Genomic DNA, 13,522 nt, shown 5'->3' on the forward strand with positions numbered 1-13,522 from the left:
CCCCAAATGGGGTCATGAAGAGTTGGATACTACTGAAAACTACTAAACAACAATAAGTGATATAGGTAAACCTAAATTTTAACAAGATGTATAAATAAATAAAGTAGCTCTACAGAAAAATAAAATTGGTAAATGAAGAAAATCCAAAGAAAGGCAACCAGACAAAGGATTAGTGTGCATGTGTGGCTTACAATGAGCAGAGATATGATGTGTTGATATGTTGATGTGCATATGAAAAAAAAAATCTGGGAATCAGGAAAATAATGGTGTGTAAATAATTGAAAGATAACACAAGAACAAAATAATTATTTAAGTTAAGGTTGTATGACAAAGAAGGACCTGGAACTGAGAAAACACTCCCCACAGTACAGACATCACCTAAAGTTCTTCAATAGAATAAATGTCTAGATAGGAATGATTTCAGGTCACCTAGATGACACAGTGGATAGAGTGCTGGGGCTGGAGTCAGGAAGATCTGAGATTAGGTCCTGCCTTAGGCACTTACTAGCTTTGTGACCTTGGGTAAGTCACTTAAGCCTGTTTACCCCACTTTCCTCATCTATAAAATGAGCTGGAGAAGGAAATGGCAGACCACTTCAGTATCTTTGCCAAGAAAACCCCAAATGGGGTCACAAAGAGTCAGACAGGACTGAAATGACTTAACAACAACAAGGAATTGCCTCAGTGTTATCAAGAAGTGAAATATTTCTGCTTTAGGGAATGGTTTTGCTGTTCAAGTTGAGTTATCAGTTAGTTTTACTCACAGGAGCTGTGATTTCCGGTTTGGGTGCTGGTGACTTAAATGTAGAACCTTTCAAAGACGTATCTATTCTGTCTGCAGCAGCAACTCCAGATAAACATTCTAGATAATCAGGAGGTGGGATGACAACATTACTTTTTTCTGCTAAGTTCACTGTACTGATGCTTCTAACAGGTGCAGGGCTACAAACCAAAAAATGAAGGGAAGGGGGAAGAAATGTATTAGATCAAGTCTCATAGTCTAAACAACAAAGCTTCTAACATCAAGTGGTCAGAATCTGCACTAAACTTATATGCAAAGTAAAAAAGAAAGGGCTGTATATTGAGAGAACTTATAACTAGACACTTGAGAAATCCTGAAAAAGGATTACAAATAGGAGACAACAATTTATGACATCTGGGGGATTTCTAGATACACTGAACTTTAGAGAAGCTGACAAATAATGTCAGCTGTATTTAGTACTGCCGGTATCAAATTGCCCTAATTTGTTTGTTTTTAAACCAGTACACTATCCCTTAAAGTACAATAGTTCTATCATTTTCTATTATGCTTGTTATCCTCCTCATTTGTTTTGCTATAGGCATCTTCAGAACATATTAGGTACTGAAGAAATATGTGAGGGAGGCCAATAATTAAGATGAATTTTTTATTTTTCATAGATATTATCCATTACCATGTACCTTCCTCTTAATGTCTCAGTATGTTACTTATTTCCTCTCCTATTTAGGGAATCTGGGCTTGAAATACTATTTTCGTGTTGTGGAAGATTTAAGGAAAAGAATTACATAAATGCAAGGTAAAAAAATGCAAAACAGTAATAACAGCCTAGAAGTTGCTTTTTATTACTATTCAACACGCAACGAGTCTCCAGTACGTTAATGAATAATGAATATACCTGGAGAAGTACTGGACAATAAAGCTTTCAGGCAAAGAGTGCATTTTGTATAGAGAAATACAATTCACAGCTCAAATCATTACCTGGGAGTTGGCACATTTAGTGTTCCTTCTTCATTTTCTTCTAGTGACTTTGTATATGATAATGGAAACCAGCCCCTCCTACAGTGAAGAAAACCCCCCCCAACAACTTATATTTTCATTTGAATTTTATTTTACCTATAAAGAAATAATTTACCATAAGCCTTGACTAGTAAAAAAAAAAATGTCTGAAGTGAAAAATGGGTAACATTTCTCTTTGGCACATAAGTACAACAGTAACAGGTTTTTATGCAGTGCTTTAAGGTTTGCAAAGCACTTTCCATGTATTATCCTGTTTGATCCTTACACTATCCCTATAAATTAAGTATTGCAATTATTATTATCCCCTTTTACAGATGAGGAAACTGAGATTGAAAGAGGCAAGCCTGAGGGAGAATTTGAACATTTCTTCCTAAATCCAAGTTTAACACTGCTGTAGTAAAATTTTCATCTCAAAAGATGAGCATGGCACTGCAGCTCTCATTGTTGAAATGGTAGATAGGCATCTGGTAGATAGATACATATCTCTGACCATGCTCTACTCAAAAACTTGGCTGCTCACCTAATGAAATCCAAAATCCTCAATTTGGCATTCAAGACCTTCCACAGTGTGGCCCAATTTGTTCATTCAGTCTTCATCTGCTCCCTGGCCCAATCTATTTTCTGGGACAACTTGAACTACATTCAATATGCACTGTCTTCTCTTACCTTTATGCCTCTTCTTGTGAGGCTTCTTTGTTTGCAATGCCTTCTTCCTGTGTCCCTGTCAAAACTCTACCTGCCTGTCCTTCAGGGCACATCTGAAATGTCACCTCCTCATGAAACTTTTCCTGATTTCCCCTAACAGTGTGCCAATTCTCTCTCTTCTTAACCCTCATAGTGCCTTGTATTTCTTTTTCTGGAATTTAACATATTTTGCCTTGTACTATACTTAGAAGTTAAAATTAAGCAAGTAATTTTATCTATATATGTACATATGTATGTATGCATGTATCTATGTGTAAAATGCTTTGCCAACCTTAAAGTGGTAATCCATGTCAGCTGTGAGGTCTTTCCATCATTGTAAACTTGCCTCAGGGCTGATAGGTGGCTCAGAGTGCTCAGCCTGGAGTCAGGAAGACTCCACCTTCTTGAATTCAAACCCGACCTCAGACACTTATTAACTGTGTGACCCTGGGCAAGTCACTAAACTCTCTTTGCCTCAGTTCCTCATCTGTAAAATGATCTGGAGAAGGAAATGCAAACCACTCCAATATCTTTGCCAAGAAAAACCCAAAGAGGGTCACAAAGAGTCAGACATGACTGAAATGACTGAACAATAAATTTGTCTTACTTTGCAAATAGATTATGAACTTTTCAAAGAAAGATGCTGTCTCTTTCTCATGAATGTTGTGCTTAGCCTAGTGTCCTGAACACAGCAGGCCTCAATAAGTATTATCAATATCAATTAAATTCAGGTAGTACTTTGCATATTGAACAACGCAAAAAACACATTGTTTTCATAACAAGATACCGAGAGAGGCGTGACTTAGAGTAAGGAGAGTTGTACTCTCCTTCATTTTGCAGAGGAAGTCTGGCCTAGAGAGGTTAAGTAATTTGCCCAAGGTCACGCAGGCAGTACATAACAAAGCTGGGATTTGAATTCTGGTCACTCAGCTTCCCAAACCAGCATACTTCCTACGGCACCATGTTGACCCTAACTTGAATCGAAGTTTATTCATTTGTAAAATGGGGATGATAACATTACCACTACTACCTAGGAGGATCAGGTCCCTGATATAATGACTCTCATGAACAAAGCTAGTAAACTGTCACTGTTGGCTATAAATGTTGTCTTGGTTACACCAGGGCAGCTCGGTGTTTCAGAAGACATAATGACATTAGGAGAAACAGTTGTTGGTATGATTGGTACTCTCATGAAGAAAAAAAGAGCTTCAGAATTTAAAGAGAAGCAGTCCCAAAGCAACTGCTTTTTTTTTTTAACCCTTCACTTTCTTAGATTAAAAATGGGAAGGCTGCTTCTGGAGTTTACCGGGAATTGTTTACATTGCTGTTATTAGAACCACTGCTTTGAACTATTTGGCTTCTTTGTCAGTTAATATACATTTATTAAGCGCTTACTATGTGCTAGGCGGGCAACTGGGTGATGAAGTGGATAGAGTGCCGGGCCTGAAGTCAGGAAGACTCATCTTCCTGAATTCAAATCTAGTCTCAAACACTAACTATGTGACCCGGGGCAAGTCACGTAACCCTTTTTGCCTCAGTGTCCTCGTTTGTAAAAATGAGCTGGAGAAGGAGATGACAAACCACTGCAGTGTCTTTGCCAAGATCCCAAATGGCAGACACAACTAAAATGACTCAGAGACAACAAATCTTACTTTTGACTGCTAAATTTCTTTGTAACAGTAATCTAATAGGACTTTTCCAAACCCCACAATTACTTTGGGTTACATTCATTCTAATTCCTGTGTAACCACGGTGCATACAACTCATTGACTTACGCTTTGGTTTGGTCATGTTCTCCATAGAGCCAGCCATCTTTTTCCTCTGGGATGAGCAATGTGATGATGTCTCCCTGTGCAAAGCTAAGCAATGTCTTGTTATTTCCAGCAGTATGTGGGAAGATTGTTTTTACTTTCTGCCTTTTAATCATGTTTAATCCCGTTGCCACAGAAATAGATCGCTGTAAACTGGGATCCTCTGAATTATCTGTTAAAATGAATGCAACATTGATGGCTAATCAATACAATAAAACATTAAATTGTTTTAAACAAAATACAGGCCAGGTTCAAATTGGTAAAATCCCCAAGCCACTTATTGTAACCCTTGCCAATAACTCCAAGCTATCCAATCAAGTTACTGGCTGGTTTTTCACAATAGTTTTGATCAGTATCAGACTAAGGGCATGGGGAAAAGAAAGAAACATGGCCAGAGGAATGTTATTTACAGACCACAATTTTCCTCCAGATCATTAAAGCAAACCAAAACCTTCTTGTTCAGTTTGCCAATCTGATTCTGTTCATGGTCATTCTTTTTGTAACTCTAAAGCTACTTTACTCCCAGATGGCAAGAAAGTATTTTCTCATCCCATGTTCTGTACACTTTAATCATATTCAAAGGACATATATGCCAAATTTTAAAACTAAAACTCAAATCCCAGGGACAGATTCTACTGTTCCTCTCCCTCCAAAAAAATTTAAAAATAAAGAGAGGAGGGGGAGATTTTTTATCAAAGAATCTTGCCTTCATAAGTCTGGATGGAAAATCTAAAAATATGGAAGTTTTTCCAACTTCATCTAATGAGCTTACCCCAAAAACAAGTATATGGAAACATTAGAGTAAAGAAAATACTTGAAACATTCCAATCAAGACACATTATACCACTTTGAAAAGCAAATATGAAAGGATGGAGAAATTTGTTTCTTTCCAGACATATAGTTGTTATTCTAACTTTTAAACCTGAGATGCATTTTGATGTATTTCTTTTTTAAAAAAATGTTGTTTTCGTTCCTCTTTGGTACTCGTATAGACAGTAATACTCAAATATTTAAATACAGCAGTCTTTCCAAACTTGAATTACCTAGGTAGTATTGAAACAGCTAGAAGTTGTCATTGAGCTTTCCATAGTGATAAACCACAAAATCAAAGCCACATGCATGTGAATCCTACATACAATATTTTAATTATATATTCTAAACTACTACTGTTTGTAGCATTTCCCAAAGGCAAAAAACTACAGAATATTCTTGCCATACAGATCTCTCTCAGTCAAAAGTCATTCTAAAGATTTCCTATGCTCATCTTTGTCCCAACTACTTCAAAGCCCAAATCTGTTTTTTATACCCAGTTGATTCTTGTCAGTTTTATTTGAAGTGGGACTCAAAAAGTACATTGAAGGCAGAGGAAAAGGAAAGGGATCATGACCTCCTAGGGAGTTTAGTAATCTTCATGCAACAATTAATCCTTCTATGCTTAGGACTGAAAATGCAAGTTTACATTTTGGTTTTTAATTTTCAGAACTGTTTAATAATCTTGGCTGCATGAAGAATTTAATCATTTGGGAAAGCCACCCAATGCTATTGATTCTGCCCCTAAAGCATACATAATTCTTTGCTAGAAAAGGTGAAAAACACTTATTTGGATTCTGAGCCTACTGGCAAGGAGGAGTAATAGTCTGTGAATTTATAATCTGAATGTTTCTTTGTAAATACAATTTCATGATAATGGCCATAGATATCACTGACTATAGCTTATATCCCCAGGATGTGAGCCCCTCCAGTAGAATGTAAGTTTCTTGAGGGCAGGGATCTGTTTAGTTTTTGTCTTCCCAGACTGTAGCATACTGCCCTGGAGGCGGTAGATGTTTAATGAATGTTTGTTCAATGAAGATTTTGAAAATAAGGTTACTGAATACAAGAGATACAGCTGCAGAGCATTGTACAGCACAGTACGGTGCTTGGTATTTATTAAAATGCTTGTTCATTTCTTCCCAGACCTTAAGCATCTATCAGTGCACAAATTCAGCATGTATCACAAAACAACCAGCATGTCACTAATCAGAATGTTCTTTTAAGAGTACTGGACCTTTGTGTTAAAAGACTGATTCCTTTAAATCTAATTTTCTTTGTTGGCACTTGATATATTTCTGTTTTTCAAGGCAATTGCTACATGTTTTATTGAAAGTATTCACAGAGTGTAAGTACAAATTAAGTATTGGTTCAAAAAGACTACAACAAAATTCCTTACCAGCTGTATTATTTAACCTTTCTGAAGTCTTTGGGATGGTTGCTGGGTTATTAAACATATCAGCCAGAGGACTGGCATACGCTCTGGCCGAAGAAACTGGGGGCATCTTCGGTGAATATTTAGGGACAGTGTCATAATCTTTTCCGACCTGTGAATAATAATTAATATTATACTGACAAACAAGGGTAATGATATTGAATTAACTGCCTTAAATTACAGCATCTATGTCAATTCTGCATTATCATTAAAGTTCTATTAAATTTCAACACAACCACTTTATTTGAGGGGTGACTAGGTATCACGTGGATACAGTGCCAAGTCTGGAATCAGGAAGACTCATCTTCCTGAGTTCAAATCTGGCCTCAGACACTTATTAGCTGTGTGACCCTGGGCAAATCACTTAATCCTGTTTGCCTCAGTTTCCTTATCTGTAAAATGAGCTGAAGAAGGAAATGGCAAACCACTCCAGTATCTTTGCCAAGAAAACCTCAAATGGGATCATGAAGAGTCAGACATGACTGAAACAACTGCACAACAAACAACAAAGTTGCTTAAGGTAAAACTGCAAAACTCCCAAAGGGAATTCCCAAACCTAGGACGTGACCCATATTTCCTGGACTCTCAATGTTCTTATTCTATGTGAGGATGTTACCATCTGAGCAATACATTCCAATTACTGCAAGAGTCATAAATTCTTGGGATTGTAACACAAGTAAGGTCTGAGACCTTAAATAAATAATAAAATGAATAGTGATTGTTTCTTTCTTTGCATTTGTATCTTCAGCACCTGGCATACAGCACGAACTTAATACATGTTTGTTAATGGATTAAATGCTTTAAAGTCTTTATTAGAAAGCCCAACCTGAACCCAGAGCATTATTATAATTTTGATTTGGACCAGACGATTGTGATTTCACTGGTACAGGAAACTCTCAGTGAGGAAGCTCCCTTTATCAAGGAAGAGACTGGCAATTTATAATCTTAGTACATTAATAAGAGTCTGGGATGTTAACTGACTTGCCTTGAGTCACACGGTCAGTATGTGTAAGAGGCAGGACCTGAACCTGAGGTTTGCAGATATCAAAGATGGATCTCCATCCACTATACCTCATTGCCTATTATTTTTATTCATTTTTTTGGCCACTGATCTTTGCATCATATTATTGTACACATTAGTCTTAACAGATGTTAGAGGCACGTAACATAATAATTTTTCATATCTCTAGTTCCAGATATTTGCAAATTCCCAATTGGAATAAATGCTTTAATCTTGGGATCTCCAAAGAATTAGAAACAGAAATCAAATTGTTCACAGCACCGAGAATGTTGTTTAAGGTGATGCTGCAAACCTCCCACAGATAATTTCAAAACCTAGGTTAGAGAGAAGGGCAGAAGAAAGGAATGAAAGGATCTTTTCAGAAAGAGTGGCTTCTTCTTGGAAGTGTGCTAAATTTCCACTGTCCGGCAGGAAAGAAGATTTAGACTTGGAAAGGACCTGAGAGGTCATCAAGTCCAACCCCTTCATTTTACAGGTGAGGAAACTGAGGTTAAGCGATTGGTCCAGCATCATTCATCTAGTATGTAACAGAAGCAGGATTTGAACCCAAGTCTTTCTGCTTCCAAGCCCAGTGCTCTATTCATTATACTAGGATACTTCTTGGGTTAGACTGGCTTCTAGAAAAAGCTATGCCTAAACACATAGTAATATAGAAATGGAAATAAAAGTACCCACCAGACTGCTTCTTTCTATCATTGGTGAAGGTTGAGGAGTTCCTGATACTGGGGTGGAACTCGGTGTCTTTATTTCTTCTATCATATTCATGATCTTCTCTGGCACTTTGGTGGCATCACCACAAGATTCCTGCCATTTAGGTAGTTTAGAATTGAGTAATTCTGCAGACTGTAAAACCAAAAGAAAGAATTAAGGAGGAACTTGTTTTGTTTGGGAACTTGGTGATAGATAAGACATCTCCTACAATGCTGAACTATAGAGCTGGAAGGGACTTTAGAAACTGTCTAGTCCAAACCTCTCATTTTATAGAGAAAGACACTGAAGCTCAGAGAGGATAAGAGATTTGACCATCATTGCACAGCTAGTTACCGGCAGGCTTAGGACAGGAATGCCTGCCTTCTAACTTCTGGTTCAATATTCTTTCCACTCATGCTCCAGATGCTGCCTTTGCCACACATAACAAAATCATCACTTACTTACTCAAAAAGACATAGGCTTTGAATTGAAGTGAATTCAATAATATTTATTGATGGTGAAGTAGATAGAGTGCTGGGCCTGGAATCAGAAAGACCCGAGTCCAAATCCAACCTCAGATTCTTACTAGTTGTGTGATCCTGGGCAAGTCACTTAACTGTGTTAAGCCTCAGTTTCCTCATCTGTAAAATGAACTGGAAAAGGAAATGGTAGAGCCACTCCAGGATCTTTGCCAAGAAAACCTCAAATGGGATCATGAAGAGTCAGACACAACTAAACGACCAAACAACAACACATCTACTATGTACTCTGTACTGTACAATAGAAAATACAAAAATATCTTCTAGAGTTGTCCAAGTTACCTAAATACATATTAAGGGGAAAAAAAAGTTCAAACCAATTTCATATTGTATGTATATATTTACACATACACAGATGGTATGCAGCATATACATATTATATATGCCACATGAAGCATATATTTGCTATAAACTTATATACGATGTATACTGTCCTACTATATCACCACATTGCCCTCTGCAAAAACATCTGCATATTTTTAATACACTATATGTCCTGCATATATACACATATGTGTATATGCAGAACACAGTGTGGTGATATAGTAGAAAGAGGACTGATTCTTGAGTCAAAGGACCAAGTTGAAATTCTATTTCTGTTGCCTATTACCTGCATGACCTTGATGAAGTCACTCAACGTCGCTAGGTCTTAGTTTCCTTAGTAATAAAAAGAGGTTGGAGCATATGGCGTGGCTTCCAACTCTAAATCTATGATGTTACAATCCTATGTAAGTAGGGAATTGTATTTAGAAGGAAATTGGAAATAAGACTGCTAGCACCCTCACAGCCTTATTTTCCTTTTATACTTGCCTGTAGGTGATAGTAATTTATGTGATTAGCAAAAGAGCAGTGTTTGTCAACCAGAAAGCAGAATCGCCTTTTCTCTTCAAGGAGAGCTTCTTTGCAGCCATCTGCAATGAATTTTTGGATGTCGCTCTGACGAGAGGTTACAGTTTCCACATACTAAGGAAAAAATGGCAATTATACAAGTTTTATAAGAAAGATAAAAATCAAGCCATCCTAATCAAAGAATCCAAGTTCACAGTACAAGCTCAACATTTATATTTTGACATTGGGTAATGTTGGTTAATTTTTTGTTAAATTAAAATTTGAAAATAGTGAATGTTAAATGTAGATACCCTTGCTGCATCAGATCTCAAAAAGATAATTTAAGAGCCTATTTTAAGATGATCCATTGTCAAACTGGACAATTGGGTGTCACACATTTTCAGTTTGATTCAGGAGAAAAATGCTAATGTTTTTAGGCTTTACTTATGAATTGTAGAAAACTCAACAGCCTTTAAATTTTGATTACTAATTGCTCTAAACTATGTCAAATTAGGACATCATTCATCTTATCAGGTAGAATATAAGTAGATAAAGATTGAGATAGACAAGCCTACCATTTACCAGGAATCATTTTCAGGCAAAGAAACAAATAAATCTAATCAGCCCCTAAAAGTGAAATTGGAAAAATCAGATAGGAATCTTCTATTTACCTCAATTTCTTTGTGTTCATACTTTAGGGCATTTCTTCCACCTTGACTTTTCCTTCTAATCTTTTTCAACTCCGCCTGAGATTTCTCCAAAGAATCTAATTTACTTCTGTGTTCTGTTTGGTATCTCTTTAGAGTTGCCTGTAATTAAAACATTATGCCAAAAACACGATATAAATGGTTACCCAATTATCACCATCAATTAGCATTTAATGAAGGGCCAGGTCCTCTATTTTGCATCTCTGATGCACCTTATAATTATAGTGGGGAGGTGAAGAATTGCCTGTTGGAATGGAAAAACTCTGCTTTGAGGAGACTTGGGCACTGGCTCCACCACTTGTTACATGATCATGAGCAAGTCAATTAACCCTTGTAAACCTCAACTTTCTCATCTATAAAATGGGTAGAAAAAATCTGGGTCCTATCCTGAAGAATTATGGGAAAGTTGAGTAAAACATTTTGCATATTATAAAGTGCTATGTCAATATTGCATGTAAGTTGTTCTGTATTTAAAGAACTGTTTGTATGTTTTAAAACCTTAGCTAGAAACTCTATGAAAGTAAGAACAATTATCTTTTTTCATTTTTAACACCACCCTTAACACACACAGACACAAACACAGTTTTGACACAAAAAAGAGGATTGTATGTGAAATGGTGAATCTCCATTTTACACTGCTTACTATTTTTTTTTACTTTAAGTATACAATATGTTCCACATATTACTTTCAAAACTGTCCTGTTTGTTGTTGCCTCCTTCTGAATTTCTGTTCTCTAATGTGTATTTAAAAAATGTTTCAATAGCCCTCTTTTTTGGGGGGTCATTGTTATAGCTAACTGTCCCATCTACTGTACTCCCAAGAAGAAGAAAAAAAATTGAGTTTGTATTTTTAAGAAATAATAGGATCACAGTATAGTCTAGTTATAACTGTCTTTATGTGTAGATTTGTATGTGTGGTTAGCATTTGTATATGTCTTTGGTTTAATGGCACTGTAATGGAGGGTAATAGTTTTCAATGGTGAGTAGCTCTAACTTTATTCTGGATGGGCTGGATGGGAAGGGAAAGCGACTTTTACAGCTTTCTTTACTGAAAGAAAATCTAAAAGATTCCTTAAAGACAGAAGTGGGAAGAGTCAAGTCAAGTTAAAAAGACAAGCATTTATTAAGCAAATGTGCATTCCAGGCACTGGGCTAAGTGCTAGAAATAAGCAAAGAAAGAAAAAAGGAAAGTAAACAAGCAAGTAAACAAGCAAACAGCTCCTGCCCTCAAAGAGCTTACTTACATTTTAATGTCATAATATTAATATAATGAGACAATATGTAAGATATATAGAGAAGAAATGGGAGGCACTCTATGAGGGGAAGGCAGGTAGGAGAAATGGGAATGGCCTGGAGTAGGGGAGATGAGCTGAATCTTGAAAATAGGGAAATTGAGAGGCTGAATTGAGGAGTGAGAATATTCCAGTTAGTTTAAAGGCATAGAGATGGCAGATAGGGTGTGCTGTTTGAGGAATTGTAAATAGGGCAGTATTGAGTATATGGAGAAGAGTAAGGTATAAAAAGTCTGGAAACGTAGGAAAGGGGTCAAGTTAAGATCAGTTTTAGATGTCAAAGGCATTTATATTAGATCCTGAAGTTAACAGGAAGCCACTAGAGCCCATTGGGCTGGGGGTGACAATGGTCAGACCCACACTTTAGAAAAATCACCTGAATGGAAGACAGACTGGAGTCAAGGGAGAGATAAAGCAGGGAAGAATGGAGGGAACAGAGGGAATAGCTGTCAAAATCACAAGGCATAGAAAAAGATGGGATGATAAAAGATGTGATCAGATAAAGGAATTTCAGAGTTTATAAACATGGAAATGGAATACTTGTGGACCAAGGGTATGGCCATCTGTGTGTAGCTGAGGTGGAATGGAAGAACAAGTCATGGGAAGTGAGTAGACTGAGGAAACATCATTATAGAGGTTGAAGTCTTCAAGTATGAGTACAAGTGACTCAGAAAAGAATTATGAGCCTAGCACAGGGCTCATTAAGAGAGAGAGAGAGAGAGAGAGAGAGAAAGAGAGAGAGAATGAATGAATGAATGATAGGGGTAGTTGTGCATAGATAATAATCACCAGGATCTAGCAAAGCTGGTAGAGGGAGAGTGTGGGAGGGCCAACGAGGAATAAAAAGCATTTTGGCTCCCCACTTGGGACCAGAGAGGGTGGAGAATGAGAGAAAGGGTGGTGAAGGGAGGGACAGTAGGAGGGAGTCAGGTTTCAGTAAGGGCCAGAAGATGGAAGAAAACAAGAGATTCAATGAAAGAAATTTAGGAAAAAAAGGACTGCAAAAGATCTTTAGCAAGATAATTGAATTGTAAAAAAAAAAAAACCAAACCAAAACCTGCTCAGTAGATTAGGTGGATGTTGGAAAAGGGAATGTAAGGACAATGCTGGGAAGGGCTCTGATAAGGTGATTGGGAGCCCAAAGGTCACATCAAAAGTGAAAAAAAAAATGGTAGTAGCCTTTTGTATTAACAGAAAAGGGGAAAGGCCAAATATGGAGAGCTCTGCTTGGTGGTAATAGTATAATTATAGGAGCATAAAGGACAGAGATTTGGGATGGGAATGGAAGTTCTAGGAGTGCTGAAGAAAACTCTTATTGAAAGGATGGAGGTGTGAACAAAGAAAAGGCTAAAAGTGTTTATTTAGATTGGTGAATGGGAAGGGGGGGAAAGAGGAAGGGAATACATATTTGTAAAACACCTCAAGGATTAGCACTGTGTTAAGCACTTAAAAAAAATACCAAACAAATATCTCATTAGATCCTAAGGATAATATTGATCTTTATTTCACAGTTGAGGAAAGTGAAGCAAACATAAGTTGAGTGGAACCACTAAGGCCACTAAGCCAGATGATGAACTCAGCTCCTTCTGATTTCATGTCCTCTGCTATATTTGAACTCAGATCTTCCTGATTTCAGGTCTTTATTATTATCATGACCATGATTATTATTTCATTTAATTCTCATGACATGAAGAAATTGAGGCGAACAGGTTAAATGACTTACCCAGGATCACATGGCTAGTGAGTGTTGAACACAGACAGGCCTGCCTGACTCTAGGTCCAGCACTCTACTAACAGTGCCATTTAGCTGCCTAAATTGAATATTTAAATAAATCAAAGTAATTATTTAAATAAATGAAATTAATTGAGTAAATGAGATAACATTTATAAAAAGTGCTTAGCACAGTGCTTAGTGGGCACTATATAAA

General features: G+C 36.9%; 1 protein-coding gene across 1 annotated transcript in view; it reads right to left on the bottom strand.

Annotated features, from left to right (window-relative positions):
* The window catches only part of BAIAP2L1 (BAR/IMD domain containing adaptor protein 2 like 1), a 131,243-nt gene that overhangs the window by 28,496 nt on the left and 89,225 nt on the right, over positions 1 to 13,522 (bottom strand). Inside the window, exons 6-12 of the mRNA XM_020965294.2 lie at positions 10,267 to 10,404; positions 9,578 to 9,730; positions 8,214 to 8,381; positions 6,482 to 6,629; positions 4,237 to 4,444; positions 1,739 to 1,816; positions 765 to 942 (exon numbers count right to left, since the gene is read on the bottom strand). Coding sequence (XP_020820953.1) covers positions 765 to 942; positions 1,739 to 1,816; positions 4,237 to 4,444; positions 6,482 to 6,629; positions 8,214 to 8,381; positions 9,578 to 9,730; positions 10,267 to 10,404 — 1,071 coding nt within the window. The remainder of the gene's footprint in view (positions 1 to 764; positions 943 to 1,738; positions 1,817 to 4,236; positions 4,445 to 6,481; positions 6,630 to 8,213; positions 8,382 to 9,577; positions 9,731 to 10,266; positions 10,405 to 13,522) is intronic.

The sequence above is a fragment of the Phascolarctos cinereus genome, unplaced genomic scaffold (assembly GCF_003287225.1).
Source record: "Phascolarctos cinereus isolate Bilbo 61053 unplaced genomic scaffold, phaCin_HiC Scaffold_4;HRSCAF=312, whole genome shotgun sequence".
Taxonomy (NCBI): domain Eukaryota; kingdom Metazoa; phylum Chordata; class Mammalia; order Diprotodontia; family Phascolarctidae; genus Phascolarctos; species Phascolarctos cinereus.